At 57.2% G+C, this 19,453-nt stretch overlaps 2 protein-coding genes across 3 annotated transcripts in view; one reads left to right on the top strand and one right to left on the bottom strand.

Moving 5' to 3' along the window:
* STX1B (syntaxin 1B) overlaps positions 1 to 19,453 on the top strand; it is a 254,524-nt gene that overhangs the window by 56,412 nt on the left and 178,659 nt on the right. The gene's annotated exons all lie outside the window — the stretch shown is intronic.
* FBXL19 (F-box and leucine rich repeat protein 19) lies at positions 434 to 17,720 on the bottom strand. 2 transcript variants are annotated; one of them, XM_066383294.1, is made up of 11 exons: positions 17,401 to 17,720; positions 15,996 to 16,196; positions 14,239 to 14,382; positions 14,036 to 14,122; positions 13,739 to 13,957; positions 13,105 to 13,266; positions 11,491 to 12,002; positions 4,222 to 4,385; positions 3,971 to 4,132; positions 1,001 to 1,219; positions 434 to 893 (listed from the first exon to the last, which is right to left on the bottom strand). In XM_066383294.1, the coding sequence occupies exons 2-11, from the start codon at positions 16,170 to 16,172 to the stop codon at positions 715 to 717; spliced, it is 2,025 nt and encodes a 674-aa protein (XP_066239391.1). In that variant the 5' UTR covers positions 16,173 to 16,196; positions 17,401 to 17,720; the 3' UTR covers positions 434 to 714. The 2 variants fall into 2 exon arrangements, with proteins under 2 accessions (XP_066239391.1, XP_066239393.1); XM_066383296.1 differs by having other exon boundaries at positions 13,234 to 13,266.

Raw genomic sequence — 19,453 nt, 5'->3', positions numbered from 1 at the left:
CTCCCCTGGGCCACGCTGAACAGCAGGTCGGCCAGCTGGCCCCCACTCCTCGCAATAGCTGCCATTGTCAGTGACTTTAAAGGAGTCAGGGTTGGGAGAAGGGACTGAAACTGGGGAGGGAGTGAGGGACAGAGTGACCCCCGGAGGGAGCACTACTGCCCCCACACCTGCTCTGGCACCCCACCCCTCACTTAGTCCTGGCTTTCCCTGGTTCCCAGGGTCCCCCCACCTCTGACACCTGGACTCCCAACTGCTCCTCTGGTTTCCCTTTTGCCCCTCCCCCCAGCTCCAAGTATCTGCTCAGTTCCCTGCACCCTCGGTGGTCTGGTTTCTGCCCCCCACCCCAGCCCATGCTCCACCTCCCCCAGCCCAGGGCTCCCGGTATCCTCTGTGCAGACACCTCTCCCCCGACTCCCCCTCCCTCAGACTGGCACCTGACCCCCTCCCACCATCCCTTTGGCTCAGCAGCCCCCAGTACCTCTAACCCACTCCCCCCAGGGGATGGACAATGAAGCAGGTATAAGGGGGAGGGGATGGGAAGGAGAGACCCCCAGAAATATCAGTGCAGGGGGCAGAGAGTGGGGAGGCTGGCTCAAGACCCTGGGCAGGAGTCCCAAGTCATGAGGTGAGTAACCTGGCCTCCTGGCAAGAGTGAAATGAAGGCCCAAGGTCCAGGTTCCTGATGAGTCCCGAGGGGAGGGAGGGGGCACCCAACTAGCTGTCCTTGAGAAGCAGCTTCTCCTCTGGGCAGCGGAAGGGGCCAGGGGGCCCAGCAGCTGCCAGCCGGGCACAAGCTTCAGGTGAGAGCTGGCGGCAGGAGCGCAGGTCTAGACGGCGGAGGCGAGGGCAGCGGCGGAACAGCGGAAGGCAGTGGTCAGTGAGGCGGTGGCAGCCTAGGGGTGGGGCAAGGGTAGCAAACACCAGGAAGGTGAGAAGGAGGCAGGCACTGGTCACGGGACCAACAGGCTAGCAGGACAGACAGACGGGGGACCATGCTTACCAGCGAGATTGAGGTGTACCAAGGTCTCTCGGAGTGGGGAGGTGGGGGCGGTGAGGAGATGGACGCTGGGATCCCCGACGTGGGCGCAGTGGCTCAGGTCCAGGGCGCTCAGCTGGGGAGCGTGACGCAGCAGAAGCCGCAGGGAGGCATCTGTCAGCTCCAGGCCCGCCAAGCGCAGCTCTGCCACCCCCTGCAGCCGTCCACGGCTCTCTGTTTGCCCTGGACAGGCATGTAAGAGGTCAGCACTCCCCTCTGCTTCCAACCCTGCACACAGGCATTCAGACCAGCTGTTTCCATACACATATTCCTCACCACCCCTGAATCTGCTCCCACCGTATGTGAGCTCACCTGGTGCTCTCCTACACTGTTCCCTGCTCACATTGCCTCCTCGGTGAGGCCAACCGTGATTACTCCACTTGAAACTACAGTATTCCACAAAGTCCTAACCCTTCCCTGTATTATTTCCCTCCTTCCCCACCATCTGACACATACATATTTTTCTCTCTCCTTCCACTAAGAATGTCAGTTCCATGAAGGCAAGAATTCTTGTCCGTCTTGTTCTTGCTTCATCACTAACAATTGAGACACAGGTGCTCAGTATGTAATCACTCATCCCACAAATGACATCCCTAACAGGACTGCCGTGCCAGGCTGTTCTCCCCCTTCCCTCTCCTTCCAGGATCCGTAAAGTCACCCACTGGACCCCTTTCTCTCCCCCTCGCCACTGAGTCAGCACCGTTCCTGCCCCAGGCTCTCCTCTTCCTGGAAGCCAGAGAACCATTCTCAAACATCAGTGGGGCAGCACCTCTTCTCTGCCACAAACGCTCTGAGCACACCTCAAAGAAGTCTAATCTCCCTGGTAGAATCGCAGTTCATTCCAGTTCCTGGAAGGTGTTATCCTTTCTCAACTCCTATCTATCTATCTTATCTACCTGTCTACCTTTCTTATCTATCTATTTATTTATTTACGCAGTCGGGGAGACAGGAACTTTAAGCTGCTCTAGTATGTGCCCTGACAGGGGAAACCAACCCGCAACCTCCGCACCAGGATGATACTCCAGCCAACCAAGCTCTCTGGCCTGGGTTTTATTCACTGATTGACTTTTAGAGACAGAAAGAGGGGAGGGGGAAGGGAAGCATTCATTGGTTGCTTCCTATGTGTGCCCTGACCGGAGATTGAACCCGCAACCTTGCTGTTTCAGGACGATGCTCTTAACCGACTGAGCTAACCATCAGTTACACCACTTCACAGCTGTGCATGATCTGCGGGGAGGAGAACTCTCCCAAAGCACAAGAGGGCCTCTGATGTCAATGGGGGAATCATAGAGGGCTCCTAGAGGGAGGTGGCATTTATACTGCAGCCTGAAGAGTGATTAGGTGTTAATTAAATGAAGGACGATAGAGCATTCTGGGCAAAGAAGAGTGGGCAAAGGCCCTGGGGCTGGAGGGAACTTAGCAAGGAGGCGGAGGTGGCTAACACGCAGGGACTGCATAGGTCAGCAAGGATCAGACCATGCCAAGCCGTACTGAGTACAGTAAAATATTGGTCTTTAGCCAAAGAACACCAGGAAGGAACAGAGTTTACAGCACAGGAGTGAAATGACTAGGTTTGTCTTTCTGGAAGGTACCCCTGACTTTGGTGTGAGCAAACTGGTGCGGACCAGAGAGGACGCTACTGTGAGCATCCCATCTCTGGGCTAGATAAGGAGACCCCAGGCTTCAGTGCCCCTCCCCACACCTCCACGTGACCCCCAGGTGACCACCCCAGCTCCCAGCATCCCTGTCAACATGGGCCTCCTACCCCACCAAACGACTTACTCTGCCTCACACTCCCTAGAACAACCCTGTCCCTTTCAGGACTCGGCTCAAACGGCTCCTTTCAGGGGAAGTTTGTTTCATTCCTTCCCCACCCAGCTCTTACCATATCACACCAGGCTATAGGACATCTGTTTCTTTTATTATTTTTTTAAGATTTATTGATTTTAGAGAGAGGAGAAGGAGAGAGAAGGGGAGGAGATGTGGAAAGCATCAACTCACTGTAGTTGGTTGTCGTATGTGCCTTGACCGGGAAAACCCAGGGTTTTGAACCAGCGACCTCGGCGTTCCAGGTCGACACTTTACCCACTGCGCCACCACGGGTCAGGCATAATATTCTATTTCTCAGTCTCTCTCTTTTGCATGACTGGGGTTCCAACAGGGTGGGGAATAGGGCTGATTCAGCTTGAGAGCTCGAGCGCCTTATACAGGCCCAGCCCCAGAATATGTGTTCAACAGTAAAAGCCGACTCGGCAGGTGCCGGGCCTGCCCATGGTGAGGAGGCGGCTGGTCCGACTGCGGACAGGACCCACCGCCACCACACAACCTGCCAAGTCAGCTGGCTCCCTCTTTCTGCTTTTCCCTCAGAAAAATCCTTATGCTTTTACTGCCGGGCAAGGAAGTCTAGGGACCAAGCATGCTCAGCCATGTTTTTACTGGGTCCACACATGAATTCTAAAGGAATCTGAATTAATTTCAATCATTTAAAACCAGGATATGTCACAGACTTGTAATTCTTTTGACAGACAGACTGGCCACACGGGGGCCGGCATTCTTCCAATCGCCACTGCTTCCCATGGGGGAGGCTCTCCAGCAGAACCCACCAGACCCAGCGACTTCACTCATAGCCCTGGCTGCTCCCAGGACTCAGTGCCGTCCTCCGTCCTGCACTGTGCTTCATCCCGTAATTATCTTCCCCTGGAGGGCAGGCACTCCGTCCTTCTCACCCTGGCCTCTCCGCTCCTGTCCCAGGCCCCAGCATACAGCAAGGGAGGGAAGGAAAGAACAGTGGCCAAGCAGGGCCTTCTCCTTCAAACGAGCGTTCTGTCTTTTCTTCAAATCCTTCAACATCTAGCCTGAGCCAGAAGAGACCCGGGAGGCCTCGACCCCTGCCCCGCCCGACGCATCCCACAAAGGCGCGGAGAGAGGCTGCACCTGGTTTGGTGTCTGGCGGAGGCAGGAGCAGCTCGCGGAGCTGGGAGTCTTTAACGTCCTCGATCCAGCGCAGGTCCAGAAGCCGCAGGGCCGGCAGTGGGGCTGAGCCCAGGGCGGAGACGGAGAGCCAGGAGCAGCCAGACAGCACCAGCTCCTGCAGGCCTGGGGAATTGAGGGAGCTGATGCTAGGAGGCCTTGGCTCCAGGTCCGCCCCCCAGCTCACTCGGCCCTCCCTCAGCTGCCTGCTGTACCTTGCAGTCGGTTGAGAAGCCACATGAGCTGCTTCTTGGAGACACCTGTCCAGCTGAGGTCCAGGGCTCGGGGCTGGCGGCGAACCACACCACTGAGCATGGGCGGAGTGAGGGACTTCCGCCGGCTCAGGTCCATTCGAGGCCACAGACGCTTGTCATAGCACCTGCCGGCCACAAGGGGGTAGACAGAGCCCTCAGCTCTCAGGGAGCCCACAACCTCCCTACACTCCACAGTTCACCCCACTTTGCTCCTGATCCATACAGAAGGTGGGAGGTGATGTTGTAGGAAGCTATAGGACCCAGGCCAAGGGCACTGAGTTTGGGGCTCCCGTCCATCACTAATTGATGTAAGACCCTGGGAACATCCATTCTTCTTGCACTTCAGAGGCCTCGTCTGGAAAGTGAAGGTCACGAGCCTTACTTGGCCCGCCCCTCAGGGCTGCTGCAGGGTCAAATGAGGGCATGCTCGGGTCTGGACCTTACAGCTTGCTTGCTTGCTTATTTATTTACTTATTTACTGGGGGAGGAGATGAGAAGCATCAACTCATGGGTATGGCACTGTGGCTGTTCACTGATTGATTCTCATATGTGCCTTGATGGTGGGGGGGCAGCTCCAGCTGAGCCAGTGACCCCCACACTCAAGCTGGCGACCTTGGGGTTTCAAATCTGGGATCTCAGCGTCCCAGGTCCACACTCTGAACACTGTACCACCACCGGTCAGGCTGTGCCTTGTAGCTGATGATGCATTCTGCCAAAGGCACGTACAAACACCCTCTGTGCTGTATTTGCGGTAACACCACAGGGACCTATCAGCACCCCCAAGCCCACCTTGACCTGCTCACTAAATTATGTAGTTGGCCAGTGGGCACTCCTCACCTCCTTTTCTAATTTCCACCCTCGATCCACACCTGCCCCATACTGATGGCCAGCTGCCGACGGCTTGACCCCAACCCTATTTGCTCTCTCTATTTGACTGTGTGTCCCACCTACTACACGGTAGACTTCACGAGGGCACATCTGGCTTTTTCCCTTTGGTTTCCTCAGTACCCAGCACTGTGCCAGGTACACAGTAAGTTTTCTGCTGCGTGTTTATTGAGTGGATAAATGGTGCCAAGCTTCCACGAAGCACCCACTACAACACACTTCATTGACAGCTTTTCATTCATTCACTCAGTCAGTGTTTAAGGAGGACCTGGCAGATCCAAGGTATTGAAGCTACAAAGACAAATGAGACCTGGACAAAGTTAAAAGAGGTTTCCAGGGCCCAGCCTTTCTGAGACCCCTGCCTAGCCTCACATGAAATGCACTGGAGAAGGGCTTCTCGAACTTAGTGTTCCAGGGAACCCACCCCACCTCTCCCGAGCTTATCTATTAATACTTTCTGGTACGCTCAAGTTCCTTGAGACTTCCTTTGAGAACTCCTAATGCAGTAGTTCTTGAAGGCATGTCAGGAATTTCCCAATGGGCTGGATGAACTGTGTCAGAAGCAGCAGGGGTGGGGAGGGGCCCAGGAAGCTGTATTCCCCCCTCCCCTCAATTCGGAAGGGCTTTCTCGAGAAGCCCTGGGCTGGAGCAGTGAGCCTCAAACCCCAGTCATCTGCTATCCACTTATCTGCAAGAACATGAATTTATCTTCAGATTGATCCCCTCTACGCACTTAAAACCAGTACTGCTTCACAGAAATAGGTTAACCATGGAAAGAAATACAATAGAAACAGACCAGGGTTATTAAGTTCCAGCCAGGTGTAGCTGTGGCCTTAGGCTACCACCTAAAGACTACTTTTGTAAAAGGGGGGTGGGGGGTGTAAATGCACTAGAGGGGCTAACACACAACAATGGAGAGACTTCTCCTTTTCAAAAGTCATGAGAGAACTAAGCCCGTTCTTGCGCCACTGAAACTGTCAGGCATGCTCCGGAGCCCCTGGATGAAACGTTAAGGAATGCTGGAGGCACAGACAGGAAGGCTTCACCCCCAAAACCCACCTCTCTGTCCCACTTATCATCTCCTACCGTCCCATTCCCCCCTACGCCCCCCCCCCCCCCCGCCGGCATTCTGGTCTCTTCCTCTCCTGGTTCCGTCCAGTCACCCAACATTTACAAGTCTCTCCAATTCCAAAATGGGGGGGGACCCCACCCTCACCCAGCTTTCGTCCTTAGGCCTTGCCCCTTTTCTCTTTCTACTCAGTAGCACCCTGCTGTAGCCAAAACCTCTCCCTGCCACTCGACCCAGTCAGAGTCCCAGCTCAGCTGCGACCACTGCCTTGAGCCCTCCCCTGCATGTCCCATGGCCACAGAGAGCCCTTCCCCTTGGGGGTACACAGGCCCCCGACTGTCTCTGTATCCTGTTCCACGAGAGTCAGGCCGAACGACTTGCCTGCCTGCAAACACACGAGGCTGTCAGGTACCAATACAGTTTGGCACATGTTGTGCTGGAAATGCCAACCAATCCAGATTCTTCAGGGCTCTGCTCCAGCTCCTCCTCTTCCAGGAAGTCTCTCCTGACTTCTTGGCTAGAGCTAATAGATCTCTTTGCTCTTGTATGACCAGGACGTTGGGTTAAACCTCCGTGTGGCAGCCAGCGGTCACTGAGGGCCTACTGACACTAAGTGTCAGCCTCCCCAGGGCAAGAAGCAGTCAGAACACGGGGAAACACAGCCAGGCCACAGAAACAGATGCAACAAAGGACATAATAAAGAGTCAACGAGGGGACTGGGCCAGGGGAGCCCCTCCAGAGAGACAGTGCTTGCTGAGCCTCTGGACAGCAGTTAGTATTCCAGAGAGGGAAGGGGAGGAAGAGGGTGCACATTCCAGATGAGCAAGCAGTCCCCAGTCCAGGACGCAGGGGACACAGAGAGCTCCGAGAACCTCAGGCAGCAGGAACAAAGAGCAGCTCATCATTTTGTAACAATGAGGAGGAGGAGGATGAAGACCACACACTAATAACTGGCGTTTATCAAGGGGCCACTATGTGCCAGGTACTATTCTATGCATTAAGCATCTAACCCCACAACTGCCCTGGACGATAAATACTGTTCTCATCTCCTTTTGAGAGTAAGGGAAAATGAGGCTCAGAAGTTAAAAACTTGTGCAAGGTACCACAGCTACTAAATGGTCGCAGAGCCAGGGCTTAAACCAAGCTGGTCTGGAGAGAGCCTGAACTCGGCGGAGGTGAGGCTGCAGAGGCCTGGGGCTGGGGCAACATGTCCGAAGGGCTAGCATGCCAGGCCAGACTGCTGCGGCCACAGAGGTGAGAGACGTGAGCACCATGGCTCTCGAAATCCTACCTCTGGCACCTTAGTGTTTTGAATGACCTCAGGGAAGTAAGTCCCTGTCCCTTGCCCTCTCTGGGCCATCCTCAAAACCATCGAAGGGAGTAAATGCAGCACTTACTTCAGAGGCTCACTGCCAAAATGAAGGGAAATGTCTAGTGCAGGCACTGGGGCACTATCATGTCCCCACGTCCAAAAGGACTGTGGGAGTTCACCGTGAGGGTGACAGGGCGCCGTGGATGGGTTCCTTCTATACTGGGGAAAAACACTGAGGCAAAAGCAGGAAGAATTCTTAAGAGGCCAAGGCAACCTCATCCAGGGTGTTCAGGGCTTGATGTCCCCGTTCACTTTACCCTTAACTCCAGCCACCCCTTGACCAAGACACCCTCTACTACGCCCACCTCCAAAATCCTCAACTCTAGTCCTAAAGATCCCTCTTGCAGAGGCCCTCTGGGGATACAGAGGCAGCGCAGCCCAAACTGCTACCAGCCTACTGGGCTCCAGCCAAAGCCAGTTCTTCCCTCTCAACATTCCGGGCTCCCTGACGGCACCACTGTCCTCCAATCTGTCCATCTCCAAACCTTCACTCCCCACCCCATCTGGCTTTGACCCTGGATCCCACTCTTCCTTGTCACCCCCTCGGACCACGTCCTCCAAGTCCCAACCCTCTTCCCAGAAACGCAACAACTCCACACTCGTGCCTGCCTTCTCTCCCGCACTCCTGGTAGGTCACCTCACCTCCCGTTCCCGAGAGAAGACAGAGCCACCCGAGAGGAGAGCCTGCCACTTCCTGCTCCCCACCTACAGCCTTTCTCCATCTCGGCCTCTTTCTACATTCCACCCTGATTTCTGTCATTCATTCATCCATCAAGTACTGTTCTGGCACCTACTGCACGGCAGGTGCCATCTTAGAAACCAGGGAACAGCAGCAAACAAACAGATCAAGTCCCTGCCTTGAAGCTGATGTCCTTGACCCCGTGTGACCAGGCTTCTGTCCTCCCACCCCCATGGAGCACAGCCAAGGATACCAAGGCCTCCTTGTAGCAAAATCTAACAGCCACTCTAGTCCTTGATCTCCAGTGACCTTCTGTCAACACCCAGCACTGTTCATCGTTCCCTCCCTCCTCAATCTCTCCCTGACGACGCATGCCCACCCTGGTCTCCTCCAGGTCTGAGGCTGCTGCTCCTGGCCCTCACACACACTGGTGTTCTGTCTTCTTGTCTCTTCCTTGAAGCTGATAGCTATGGACCGAAAACTCCCAACTTGGGTCCTTCTCTTGGTAGACTCCTTTGCCTCCTCGTCCCCAGAGAAGACAGAAGCCACCAGTCGGGAAGACCTCCAACTGTCCGCTCCCCCACCTGTTTGTTCGCCGCAGTGTCCCTAGTTTCTAAACTCAGATCTTTGTCTTGAGCCTCAGGCCTACACATCCAGCGGTTTCCCTGCTGGTTCCTGACTGGTGTGCAAACCTTTCAGACCAAACATGTCACATCTGTGCCCTTTACTTTCCCCTAGAACTTGCTCCTCTTCCCTGGGTGTTCCTTCCACGCTCGAAGAGCGGCACTGCTGCCCCCAGGCTCACGGGCCAGACACTGGAGAGGCACCCTGCTGCCCCGTGGCCACTCAGTCACCAAACCCAAGCTACTGCTTCTCAAAAAGTTCTCAACCTGAGTCTCCAATGCCCCTGCTTCTGCCCCCAGGCCCGAAAGAGCCTCCTGACTGTGCCCACTGGGACCCACCACAGGCCCCTGCTCTGCCCTCTCCTCCTCCTCCTATCGAAAGCCGCCACTCTAGTGAGCGCTTAGTAGCCTTCAGGAACTAAGCTAAGTACTTTGCAAAAACCATCTCATTTAGTCAAGGCACTAGCACGAGCCCCAGGTAACAGCTGAAACAGCTGAGGTCCTGCCAGGCAGAGCTATCCATATGCGGGGGTCACAGGTGATAAAACTCATCAGGAGCAGACTCCGGGCCGAGCTAAAACCGCTGTGCAGCCTGGCCTCTCTCCACCTCCAGCCACAAGTCTCTCACTGAGGCAGAAATCAAGTCCTCTACTTCTGGAGCCCACAGACTAAGCACAGGGCTGGCCGTGCTGAACAGGCTTCAGCAAACATTTTCCCAACCACTGTGGGAGGCGGGGCGGTAATCCCCAGCAAGTGCTGTGACCATCGGCTGCTATGCTGCAGGTGGCTGGGAGCTCTTCTGTGACACGGACCTATGTTCTGAAAATACCAAAGTCTGCGCTTTGGGTCATACTTACACCTGAGTGAATAGTAACGCCTGCAGTGAGGGACTCGAATAGCGCCTATTTCCCAGGCACTGGCCTCAGTTTTGGAAGTGTATCAGCTTAGAGAAACACTAGGAAGCATACCGGTGGTGCATTAGAGAATAGTACCTCTGAAATCTATGGGATTTAATTTTACTTTTATTGACTTGCGAAGGAGAGAGAGAAACAGAAACGCTGACTTACTGTTCCACTTATTTAACCATGCACGCACTGGCTGACGCTTGGATGTGCCCTGACCGGGAATCAAACCCACAGCCTCAGTGTACTGGGATGATGTAACCAACTGACCTTTCTGGCCAGGGCTAGACCTATACAATTTTATTAACCAATGTCACCCCCAAAATTCAATAAAACACCCAAACGCTATGGAATAAATGCTTTGGTCGTCCAGGTTTAAGGATGGAGGAGGCCCAGAGTTCGGAACCCAGCCCAGCAGCACCCAGCTCATCCGAGAGGAGTAAGGCCGAGCCACAGGCACCTAGCTCCGGAGCCCGCACTCCGCCTCGGCTCTGCAGCAGAGACCAGCAGGCAGGCGCTAGCGTCCAGGAGTGAAGGACGAGGTCTGGAGCTCGAGTCCAGCCACCACCATGCGCTATGATTCCGGCTGCCCCTCGTCCCCGCACAGGGCTGCTAGCGTGAGGAGCAAATCGGCTCACATTTGCCAAGCGGTCACCAGGATGCCTGGTCCGCAGTTAGTGCCTGAGAAAGAGCCTACATTTACCTACTTAATGAAGTATTTCCTAAGCATCTACACTGGCCCTTGTCCTGCCTGGACACGTGAAGACGAGACAGACTCAGCACGTGCACCACCTCGGAAACCCACCGGAACGTGGCAACGAGGAGATGAACAAAGACACGTCCGCGCGCACAGGCCCATCTGTGCGGAGAGCGGGGAGCCCAGCGCCTCAGGAAGAGGGGGTTCTGAATAAACGGGGTTCAGGAAGCAGGGGAGGTGAGGGTGAGGACCAGGCAGAGGGAGCTGGCGGTGGCTCTGAGGCGTGAAGAGGTTCCTTGGGCCCGGCCTGTGGTGGCGCAGTGGACAGAGTGTTACCCTGGAACACTGAGGTCCCCAGTTCGAATCCCTGGGTTTGCCTGGTCAAGGCAAGCCGTGAACAACTCAAGTGAAGCAACTAAGAGTGGATACTTCTCGTTCCCCCACCCCCGTAATCTCTCCTCTCTTCGAAAAATCAATTAAAAAAATGTTACTTGGGGTCAGGAGGCCCGAGTATGGCTCCCTTTGAGTGCAGGCATGACCTTAGCAAAGAGCTTTCTTATGTGTACACAGACCCTCTCAGACTGTCCTCAGAGGAGGACAATGAGGAGCAATGAGGGGACTCAGACAGCAGTCAGCACTCCTCTCTGCAGGGTCTAAGCACGCACCAAGGACAGTGCTCAGAGGGAAGAGCCAGGAGAAAGAGGGCCTGGGTTCAAGTCCCTGTTCTGCCGCTTCCTCTGCACACAACCTTGACCTCAGCCTCATCTGTAACGGGAGGAACAGTACCTACCTCGCAAAGGTGGTGTTAGGGTTAACATAGCCCAGAAATGGAAGGCAGCCTGTGCAGTGAACAGAGGTGTCACGCTGGAGTGTGTACACACTACAGAAGTGTCATCAACACGAGGACAGTGGCCAGGGATAATGGAGCAGGAACCGGTTGCAAATCACGCTCAAAGCGAGCAGGGTGTCCGCAACAGAACCTAGGCCTGTGCGGGCCACTCACCAGCGGCTCCAAGTCCGGCAGACGCGCATGCAGATGCACAGCTCTCGTGGCCCCAGGTGCTGGAAGACGCGGAGCCAGGCGGCACGGGGCAGAGGGTGGTCGGACCCAGCAGCCAAAGGCAGTGTGTCAGGCTCAGGACTCCGAGGGGGGGGCCGCACCACATGCCGCTCCAGCTGGGGGGGCCGGGGCGGGGGCGCGGGGCCCAGGGGCCAGCTGAGGAGGGGCCCCCCGCCGCCAGGGCGCAGGGCCCGGCGCCCCCCGCGGTTCTCCTTCTCCCCTGAGCTGCCCCGGGCTGGCCGTCGCCCGTTCCGAGCCTCGCCAGGGGCCTCCTCCTCACTCAGCGACGTGCCCGAGGAGTCGGAATCTGAGTCCGAGTCCGAGGAGGACGAGGAGGTGTCAGGCACCCGCTCTAGCAGCTGGCACATCCGCTTGAAACGCTCTAGCTTCTCTCTCTGTGGAGATGGGGACGGCACCGCTGGGCCCTCCGCAGAGGCCAAAGGTGGCTTTGGTTTCTGCAGGGAGACAGGAAGAGACTGTTCTATGGTCCGACACATACTTGCCCACATCCCTGCCCCTGAGGAGTCACCAGGGGACAAATAGGCCGAGGGACAGTCCTGAGTTCCCATCTCAGCTCTGAGCGATGTGGGGCCATCAGCCTAGCCATGTCCCCCTGAACTACACTTTCCTTATCAGGCACATTAAGGCATGATTAACTCTGTACAGGTTCCAGTACCTCACGAATTTGCATGAACAGCAGGCTATGGAAAACAGAGATCCAGTTCTGAGTACTGGCTGGGCTATCAACTCTGTGTGACCTTGGGAAGTCCCTGCCTCATCACCTACAGTAGGACGTGGGGCGAGACAATTCCAAGTGCCTAGACAACGATTTAAGAACAGTGACGATCTCCCGGCTCCAGGCAGAGCATCCTATACCTGCTGACCTGTTGCATCCTCACAGTGCCTGGATGGAGTGGCGACCTGGGCCACTCTCTCTAAACAGGAGGAAAATAGGCTCAGAGAGTTTAAGTGCCCAAGTGACAAATGGCAGAAGCAGGGGCTGAATGCACTTAGGCAGACCTTTGCCTTTAGTGTCCACACAAAGTGACATCGGATTTCTAGCTCTGCCGTGTGAGCTTAAACAAGTCTTTCAATCTCTCTGGACCTCATTTTCCTCAAATCTAGGTGAGGTTTATAATTTACAAAGCCCATTTACTTTCAGTGGATTTAAATAGTTCTGTGGGATAGGTGGGCAAGAAAGGCAGTATCATCTCCATTTCCCAGATGAGAAAACTGAGGCTCAGAGCAGCTGCCAAGCTGCCAAGACCACACAGGGAGGCAGCAGGAAGGAATCTGTACTCAGCTCTTTCCCCTTTAAGGTTTAGAAAGATGATACAGAAGGGTCATATAATAATACTCTAAGGGTTCTTGGAAAGTCAGGGACTCCTATGGCCCCCACCCACTCTCCCTCTCCACTCTTCCCAGGGTCCAGATACCCATCGTGGCCAAGAGGAGGAGGGCAGGACAAGGTGAGCAGGAGGAGACAGGTCTCTCTCTCCAGGGTGGAGGGTGGGGCAAGGAGAGATGGGAGAGGGAGGGAGGAGGTCCCCGGCACACCTCCCAGTTCTCGGGAGGGAGCCCAGGGTGGCAGGATGAGAAAGCCTGGCTTGGATTCAGAACCCTGGGGGGCAGAAGGCCTGGGCCGCCTGGGTCCGATCCTCGGAGAAGGCAGGCGTCCCCACCCACCTTCTTCAGGTGCCTCTCACGGCCTCCTTTCACCTAGCACGGAAAGAGGGAGACATGGGGAAAGGAAGAGATCCATTAGCCCGTCATTGTCCACACAACTAAGATCCTTGCCCTCCTCTTGGACTACAACCCCCAGAAGCCCCCACCTCAGAACTGAGCATGCTCACCTTCACACTTGGCTCACTGAGCATGCGCTCATCTCTTCTTTCTTCCCCCCCAGGCCCTGGGAGCCCTTCCTTCCTCCTCTGTAGCAGCTTTGACTATGCTCTTCCCCTGGTTCCTAAAGTACTGAGGACTCCCAAAGCTTCCCAATCCACTGCTGGTGGCCCCTCACCTGTACTTCCCTTCTACAGTGTGCCCCCCCACACACTCCTGAACTGGGTCTACCAATAACCCCTGAGGGAAGCCATGGCGCACTGCCTCCCACACCCACCCCCCCAACCCCCAAAGAGGAGGACAGCCACGCCCAAGGGACCGAACCTACTGAGCATGCTCCCTGGCTCACCTTTTTCCTTGGGGTGGGGGGCTCATTCCCTGCCTCCCTCTCCTTCCTCTTGGGGGGCCCAGGCACATCCTCTGGCGGGGGCCCAGCAGGCAGGGGGCCCTTGCGCCTGGGCTGGGGTGGCGGAAGCGGCGGCTCCTCCGTCAGCTTCCATCCGCTCCCGAGGCTGGCGCCCTCCTCGCCATTGTCAGCCCTGCGGCGGCCTGGTCCCTCACCCGCATCCTGAGGAGCCAGGCACCAGGGGTGAGGCTCTGCGCAGCCCCTCCCCCAGCCCCGCCTGCCAGCCCCCTGCCCTACTACCTTGCTGGTCCGGCCTTCCTGGGTGCAGCGAGGGCACTCCCAGCAGTTAGGGATCTCTGCGTTGATGACACCCTCCGCCTTCCCCATCTGCGGGCAGAGGGCACGGAGTGGGCACAGGCTCGCAGTAAGCCCAGGAGCAGCGCTCCCCACCTCCCTGCTCCCTGGCAGGCCCTGTCCCAGACCCCAGGTTCCCAGGGCATCACCTTCAGGCAGCCAGGGTGGACGATCTCATTGCAGATTGTACACTCCATGAGGCTCAAACCAAATTTCTCTTCCTCTCCCTCCACTGTGTCCTCCTTCCCGGCCTCCCCACACAAGAGGCACACAGCTGTGTGTGGGAGCACGGGCTGTGGGGGAGAAAGGCGATCAGGGACCCCAAAAACAATCACCAGGGGGAAGACCCTTCTCTCCGAGAACCTCAGCCAGCTGCCGGATGAGGTTCAGGACCCACGAGCCAAGCTGGGTCAATCCCTTTCTTATGTCTTCTTTTTTATTTATTTTTAAAATTTTTTTTAAAAAGATTTTATTTATTCAATTTTCAGAGAGGAGAGAGAGAGAGAGAGAAAGAGAGAGAGAGAGAAAGAGAAAGAGAGAAAGGGAAGGAGCAGAAAGCATCAACTCCCATATGTGCCTTGACCAGGCAAGCCCAGGGTTTCAAACGGGCGACCTCAGCGTTCCAGGTCGACGCTTTATCCACTGCGCCACCACAGGTCAGGCTATGTCTTCTTTTTTAGCGACATGAATGACCTTGAGCAACTGATTGAATCTCCTTATTTCTGTTTCTCCATTTGTAAAAGGGGGCTAGGAATTTTCCTGTGCAGAACTGTCACAAGAATGAGACAAGGCAAGAGGGGCATTCGATAGTTTGTTCTCACTGTTGTGAATGTTCAGCTGGATCTAGGGATTGTAGCTGACTTAGTGAGGGAGAGACCACAGGCAAACTGACTTCAATACTCAGAGGCAGCTGGATGGTCTGGACCTCACAATGAACCTGGTTTGAGCAAGACCTGGGAACACTAAAGGCTGGTCCTAGGGAAAAGGAAGCAGCGCCCTGCCAGACAGCTCCGAGGTGAGCGCACCGTCCTGAAGTGCAGAGGTTGCTGGTTCAATCCCCGGTCAGGGCACACACAGGAACAGATCAATGTTCCGGTCTCTCTCTCTCTCAAATCAATAAAATAAACATACTTCGGGAGGACAGTGGTAATACTGAGCCATATTGGGAATGCTCAGGTTGTGAGCCAGGCTCAAGGCAGAAGCAGGTGGGGAAAAGGCCCAGGAGAGTGGGCAAGAGCTGAGGAACAGGAGAAAGGGGCTACGGGACCAAGAGACCACACAGCAGAGAGTGGCTGGAGAGAAAAAAGGGGGTGGTGGCCCGGAGTGGGGGACGCAGGACGCTGACGGCCACTCACGCTGCCGGAGCAGGGCCACTCTCTGGAGCCCGGCAAGCTCAAAGGCCTTGCAGCAGGCACTTTGTCAGGACTACTGTTTACAACTCAGCAAAAGAAACATTTTGAGGGGGCAGTATCTTGAGATTTCAAGTGATTTGCTCAAGGTCACACAAAGGGTGAGCTTGGTCTCAAATTCAAGACCTCTCTAGCAGGTGAAGAAGAGGCCAGAGAAGGCTAAGACCTATCCTGGGGGGGGCTAGCTCTCGGGTTGGTCCCCTGTGCACAGAACCGCTCGGGAGGGGGTGGGAGCCAGGTTCCTACAGGCTTGTGCCTCAGAGAGTTGGGAAATGGTGGAGACCGGGTTGGATTCTTCTGTGTGTCCTACAATCACCCTCAGCTTGGAGCTGAAGGGGGGAAAATGGGCCCAACGGATTCTGTACAAACCAATGACTGACTGAGTGAGCCCCCAACCACTGTCCAGCACGGCCTAGGACGCAGCCACCGGCTCCCTGGACAGGTAAGGGGCCCCGCTGGGGAAGGGCGCCTGCAGCCCCAGAGCCCACGGAACTCACGGCAGTGCACTGCCGGAGCAAGCACGACTGCTTCATGCGCCCGGGCCCCCCGAACTTCTTCATGTCTCGGCAGAAGTGGCAGTCCCCGCACTCAGTTCGCACACAGGCCCGGCAGCGGCGGCAGCGGGTTCGGCGTCGGCGCGCTCCGGCCCCCGGCCCCCGGCTGCTCGACGACATTGGGGGCGTCAGCAACGCCGAGGGCTGTGGGTGAACGGTGACAGTCAGGAGGGCCCATGAGGGCCCTGATCGGGAAACCCTGCCAGCTCCCCCCATTTCCAGGCAGCAAGTGCTAGCCCTCCTGCCCGGGCAGACAACATGGAGGTCACACCTCCTGCAGGGGTGGGGGCCCACTCCTCCAAGGCTCTCTCAAGCAGGTCAGCTGGCCCCTCTGCAGGCCTGAGAACTGGCTTCTTGACCTCACTCCTCTGACACTTCCTCAAGGAGGACCAAAGGACATGGGCCTCCCCACTGATGTCCCAGCATCCAAGTTCCTTAGAAAGCCAGCGGCTCCTTGTCCGTGGAGTTATTTTAGGGAGTCCCAACTCTGCCTCTGTTATCCAAATGTACCACACCCCATGCCTTCCCGACCTAAAAGCCCCCAGATTTACCTCCAGGACACCCCCAGATCCCTGAGCATACGCTCCAGGCCTTTGCTCCCTCCTTCTCTCACACACAATTATCGCCCAATGCCTCTTCCCCCAGATCCTAGAGAACTTCACCAGATCCACTGGGATCCTTGCCCCAGCCCCCGCCCCTAAAGATTCATTCTGCTGCCCAACTTCCAGGGCTGAGACACCCCCCAGGCAGTTATGCCTCACAGTCCCTCCTCCGCGCAAGGTCTCAATTCCCCTGCTCCCCACAGAGCTCCCTCTGCTCGGAGACACCCTCCTTTTGTATCTCTCAGGTCAACCTGGGCACCCTCCCAAATTCCCCGGGTTTCTAGAAGCCAGCCTGACATCTTTACAGAACTCAGGATGGGCTCCTACATGGACCCCCTTATCCCCGGCTTCCCAAGCTGCTTCCCATCCCCGATGGTCTAGAATCCCTGGGGCTCCCCTTCCCATGGAAACCGAATCCTCCAAGATCCCAGCAGGCCTAGAGGGTCTCTGCAGGGCCAGAGTCTTACCCTGGCTTCCCCCTTTCCCCCTCTATGGGGGTGGGGAAGGGGCCTGGAGGGCGGCGACTGCAGGCGGGGATGGGGTCTGCAAGGGGAAGCAGGGTCTAGGAAGGAAGGCCAGTTCCCCAGGGTTGAGAGGTAACAGGATGAAGGGCTGGAGAGATGAGGAGATCGGAGCAAAAAGAGGGTGAGGCTGGGGGCGGGGAAGGGAGAGAGAGGCCGGGCTGAGGATGAATGGGAGTGGAAGCTGCCCAGGTCTGGGGGTGAGGAGGAGCCGCACGAACCCACCTCACACGTGTCCCGGGAGCCATCTCTCCCTTCTCGGCAGCTCCCGGCGGGTCTGCGGCCATCGGCGGCGGGGGGGCCGGGCGGCGCGGGGCGCGGAACGCTCAGAACGCCGGGGTCCACGGCCCCCCGAGGGCGCTCGGCCCCTCCCTCCGGCGGAGGCCGGGACGTCGGCGAGTGGAGATGGGGGGCGCCGGGGGCGAGGCCCTCCCACGGGCTGCGGCGCGGCCCTTCCAGGGGGAGGTCCTGCTCTGGGGGGCTCAGTCCCTCAGCCCCCCCAGGCCAACGGGGGCTCCTCGGGCGCAGGGTGCTCAGCTTCTGCCCGGGCCCCACTCAGTCCGGGGTCCGAGTCCCAGCTCCCCTCCCCCAACCCCGCCCCGCCTCTCCCCAGCGCCCCCGACCCTTTAACAGGCCCCTTCCCGGCCCCCACAACCCAGGGGTCCAGGACCAGGCCTGGGCCCCCCCACCGTTTCCGGGGTTCAAGCCCCGCCCACCGCCGGTTCCCGGGGAGGGGGGGGTCCCTGTAACCTGCCCCCCTCCCCTGGGCCCGCCCCTGGACTGCGGCCCCCTGCCCTACCACTATCTGGCGAACCGAGGGGGCTGAAGGAAGCTGCTCCGGCCCCGCCCCCCAGCCTGCGTACGCCCCCCCTCCGCCCTCTCCCCCTCCCCCCAGCGCGCGACCCTCTAGAGATAGGGATTTAAATAAAATTTGAATAAATCCCCTTCCTCAAGCAGGAGGGTGGAAGGAAAGGATGGAAAAAGGTAGGAAAAGGGGGAGGGGACAATCGGGGTGCCTCAGCCCCCCTGGTCCCCCGGCCCCGCGCTGCTTCGGCCCGGGGCCCTGGCCGCCTCTCTCATCCCTCCTGAGCTCCTTCCTCCTTCCTCCTCTCTTCCCCCTCCCGGCCCTCCTCCTTCCCTCCTCCTCCTCCTCTCGACTCCCTCCTTCTCCCAGAGGAACCCCGCCCCCTACCTCCTCCTTCCCCTACCACTCCGCTGGCCAGGACGAACACGAGCAGGGAACGACGGGAGTCGTAGTCCTGCGGGCACTGGCGCTACCGTGAGAACAATGGGGCGCTGGGACTAGCGGGGACTACAAAGACATTGGTAGAGGGCGTGCCAAGCCGGGAGCCGAGGATGCCGGGAGTTGTAGTCCGGTGGCCCCGAGGCGCCCCATTGCAGAGCATACAGAAGGAGCGGGAACGATAACTACAAACAAGATGGCCTTCTTCCCCGACCCGACCTCCTTCCCAGACACTCACACGCCCGCCTGTCCACAACCCTCCGCGTGTGTGGTACCTGACGGGAGTCGCAGTCCATCTGCTGCCTTCCTGCTGCCATTTCTACTCGTCAGGAACAATAGAAAGGTGAAAAAGGACGAGGACTACAAACAAGATGGCTGAAAAGGGGCGTACAACCTGACCAGAAGTCGAGCTGAGGAGGTGCGATGGGAACAGTAGTTTTTCTAGCCTGCTAGTGTTCCTTAAGAATGACGAAACCGAGAGGTTAAGGAGACTACCATAAAGATGGCAGGCGACACAACTTCTCCCTGTCTCCTCATCCTACCACCTCGGGCACCTTGCCCGCCTGGAATATCGAAATCCCCCTCGCCGCTGGCGCAGAGCCTGACGGGACTTGCAGTCTTCCCCGTCTCCTATTATCTTCGGGCGAGACAATGGAAATAAAAAGGGGCAGGGACTACCAGCAAAGATGGCGGCCGAAGGACTGGGGACACGGCGACCTGGGATTTGTAGTCCATTCTCTAAGGCTGCTCCCTGCGAAAACGGGGAAAAGGACTACAGTCAAGACGGCGATCTGCCACGCCCCCTTTGCGGCAACGCCTGCTGGGGGACGTAGTCCTTCCAGCGTCTACAGAGACAGGACGTGGACTGGGGCGATGTGCATCACCGCGGACACGCCAAACTGCGAGCAGACGGAAACCCAGGGTCGTCCTCTCCTTGGCGACCCCTCTCTCAATGACCTGCCGGGAAATGTAGTCCCACTCTCTAATGGAGGGCAAGAATGTATGTATGTGATCAGTGGGCACCTGTGAGGGAGA

The sequence above is a fragment of the Saccopteryx leptura genome, chromosome 4 (assembly GCF_036850995.1).
Source record: "Saccopteryx leptura isolate mSacLep1 chromosome 4, mSacLep1_pri_phased_curated, whole genome shotgun sequence".
NCBI lineage: Eukaryota > Metazoa > Chordata > Mammalia > Chiroptera > Emballonuridae > Saccopteryx > Saccopteryx leptura.
The sequence above is the reverse complement of the archived record's forward strand: the minus strand, read 5'-3'. Positions and strand labels throughout refer to the sequence as shown.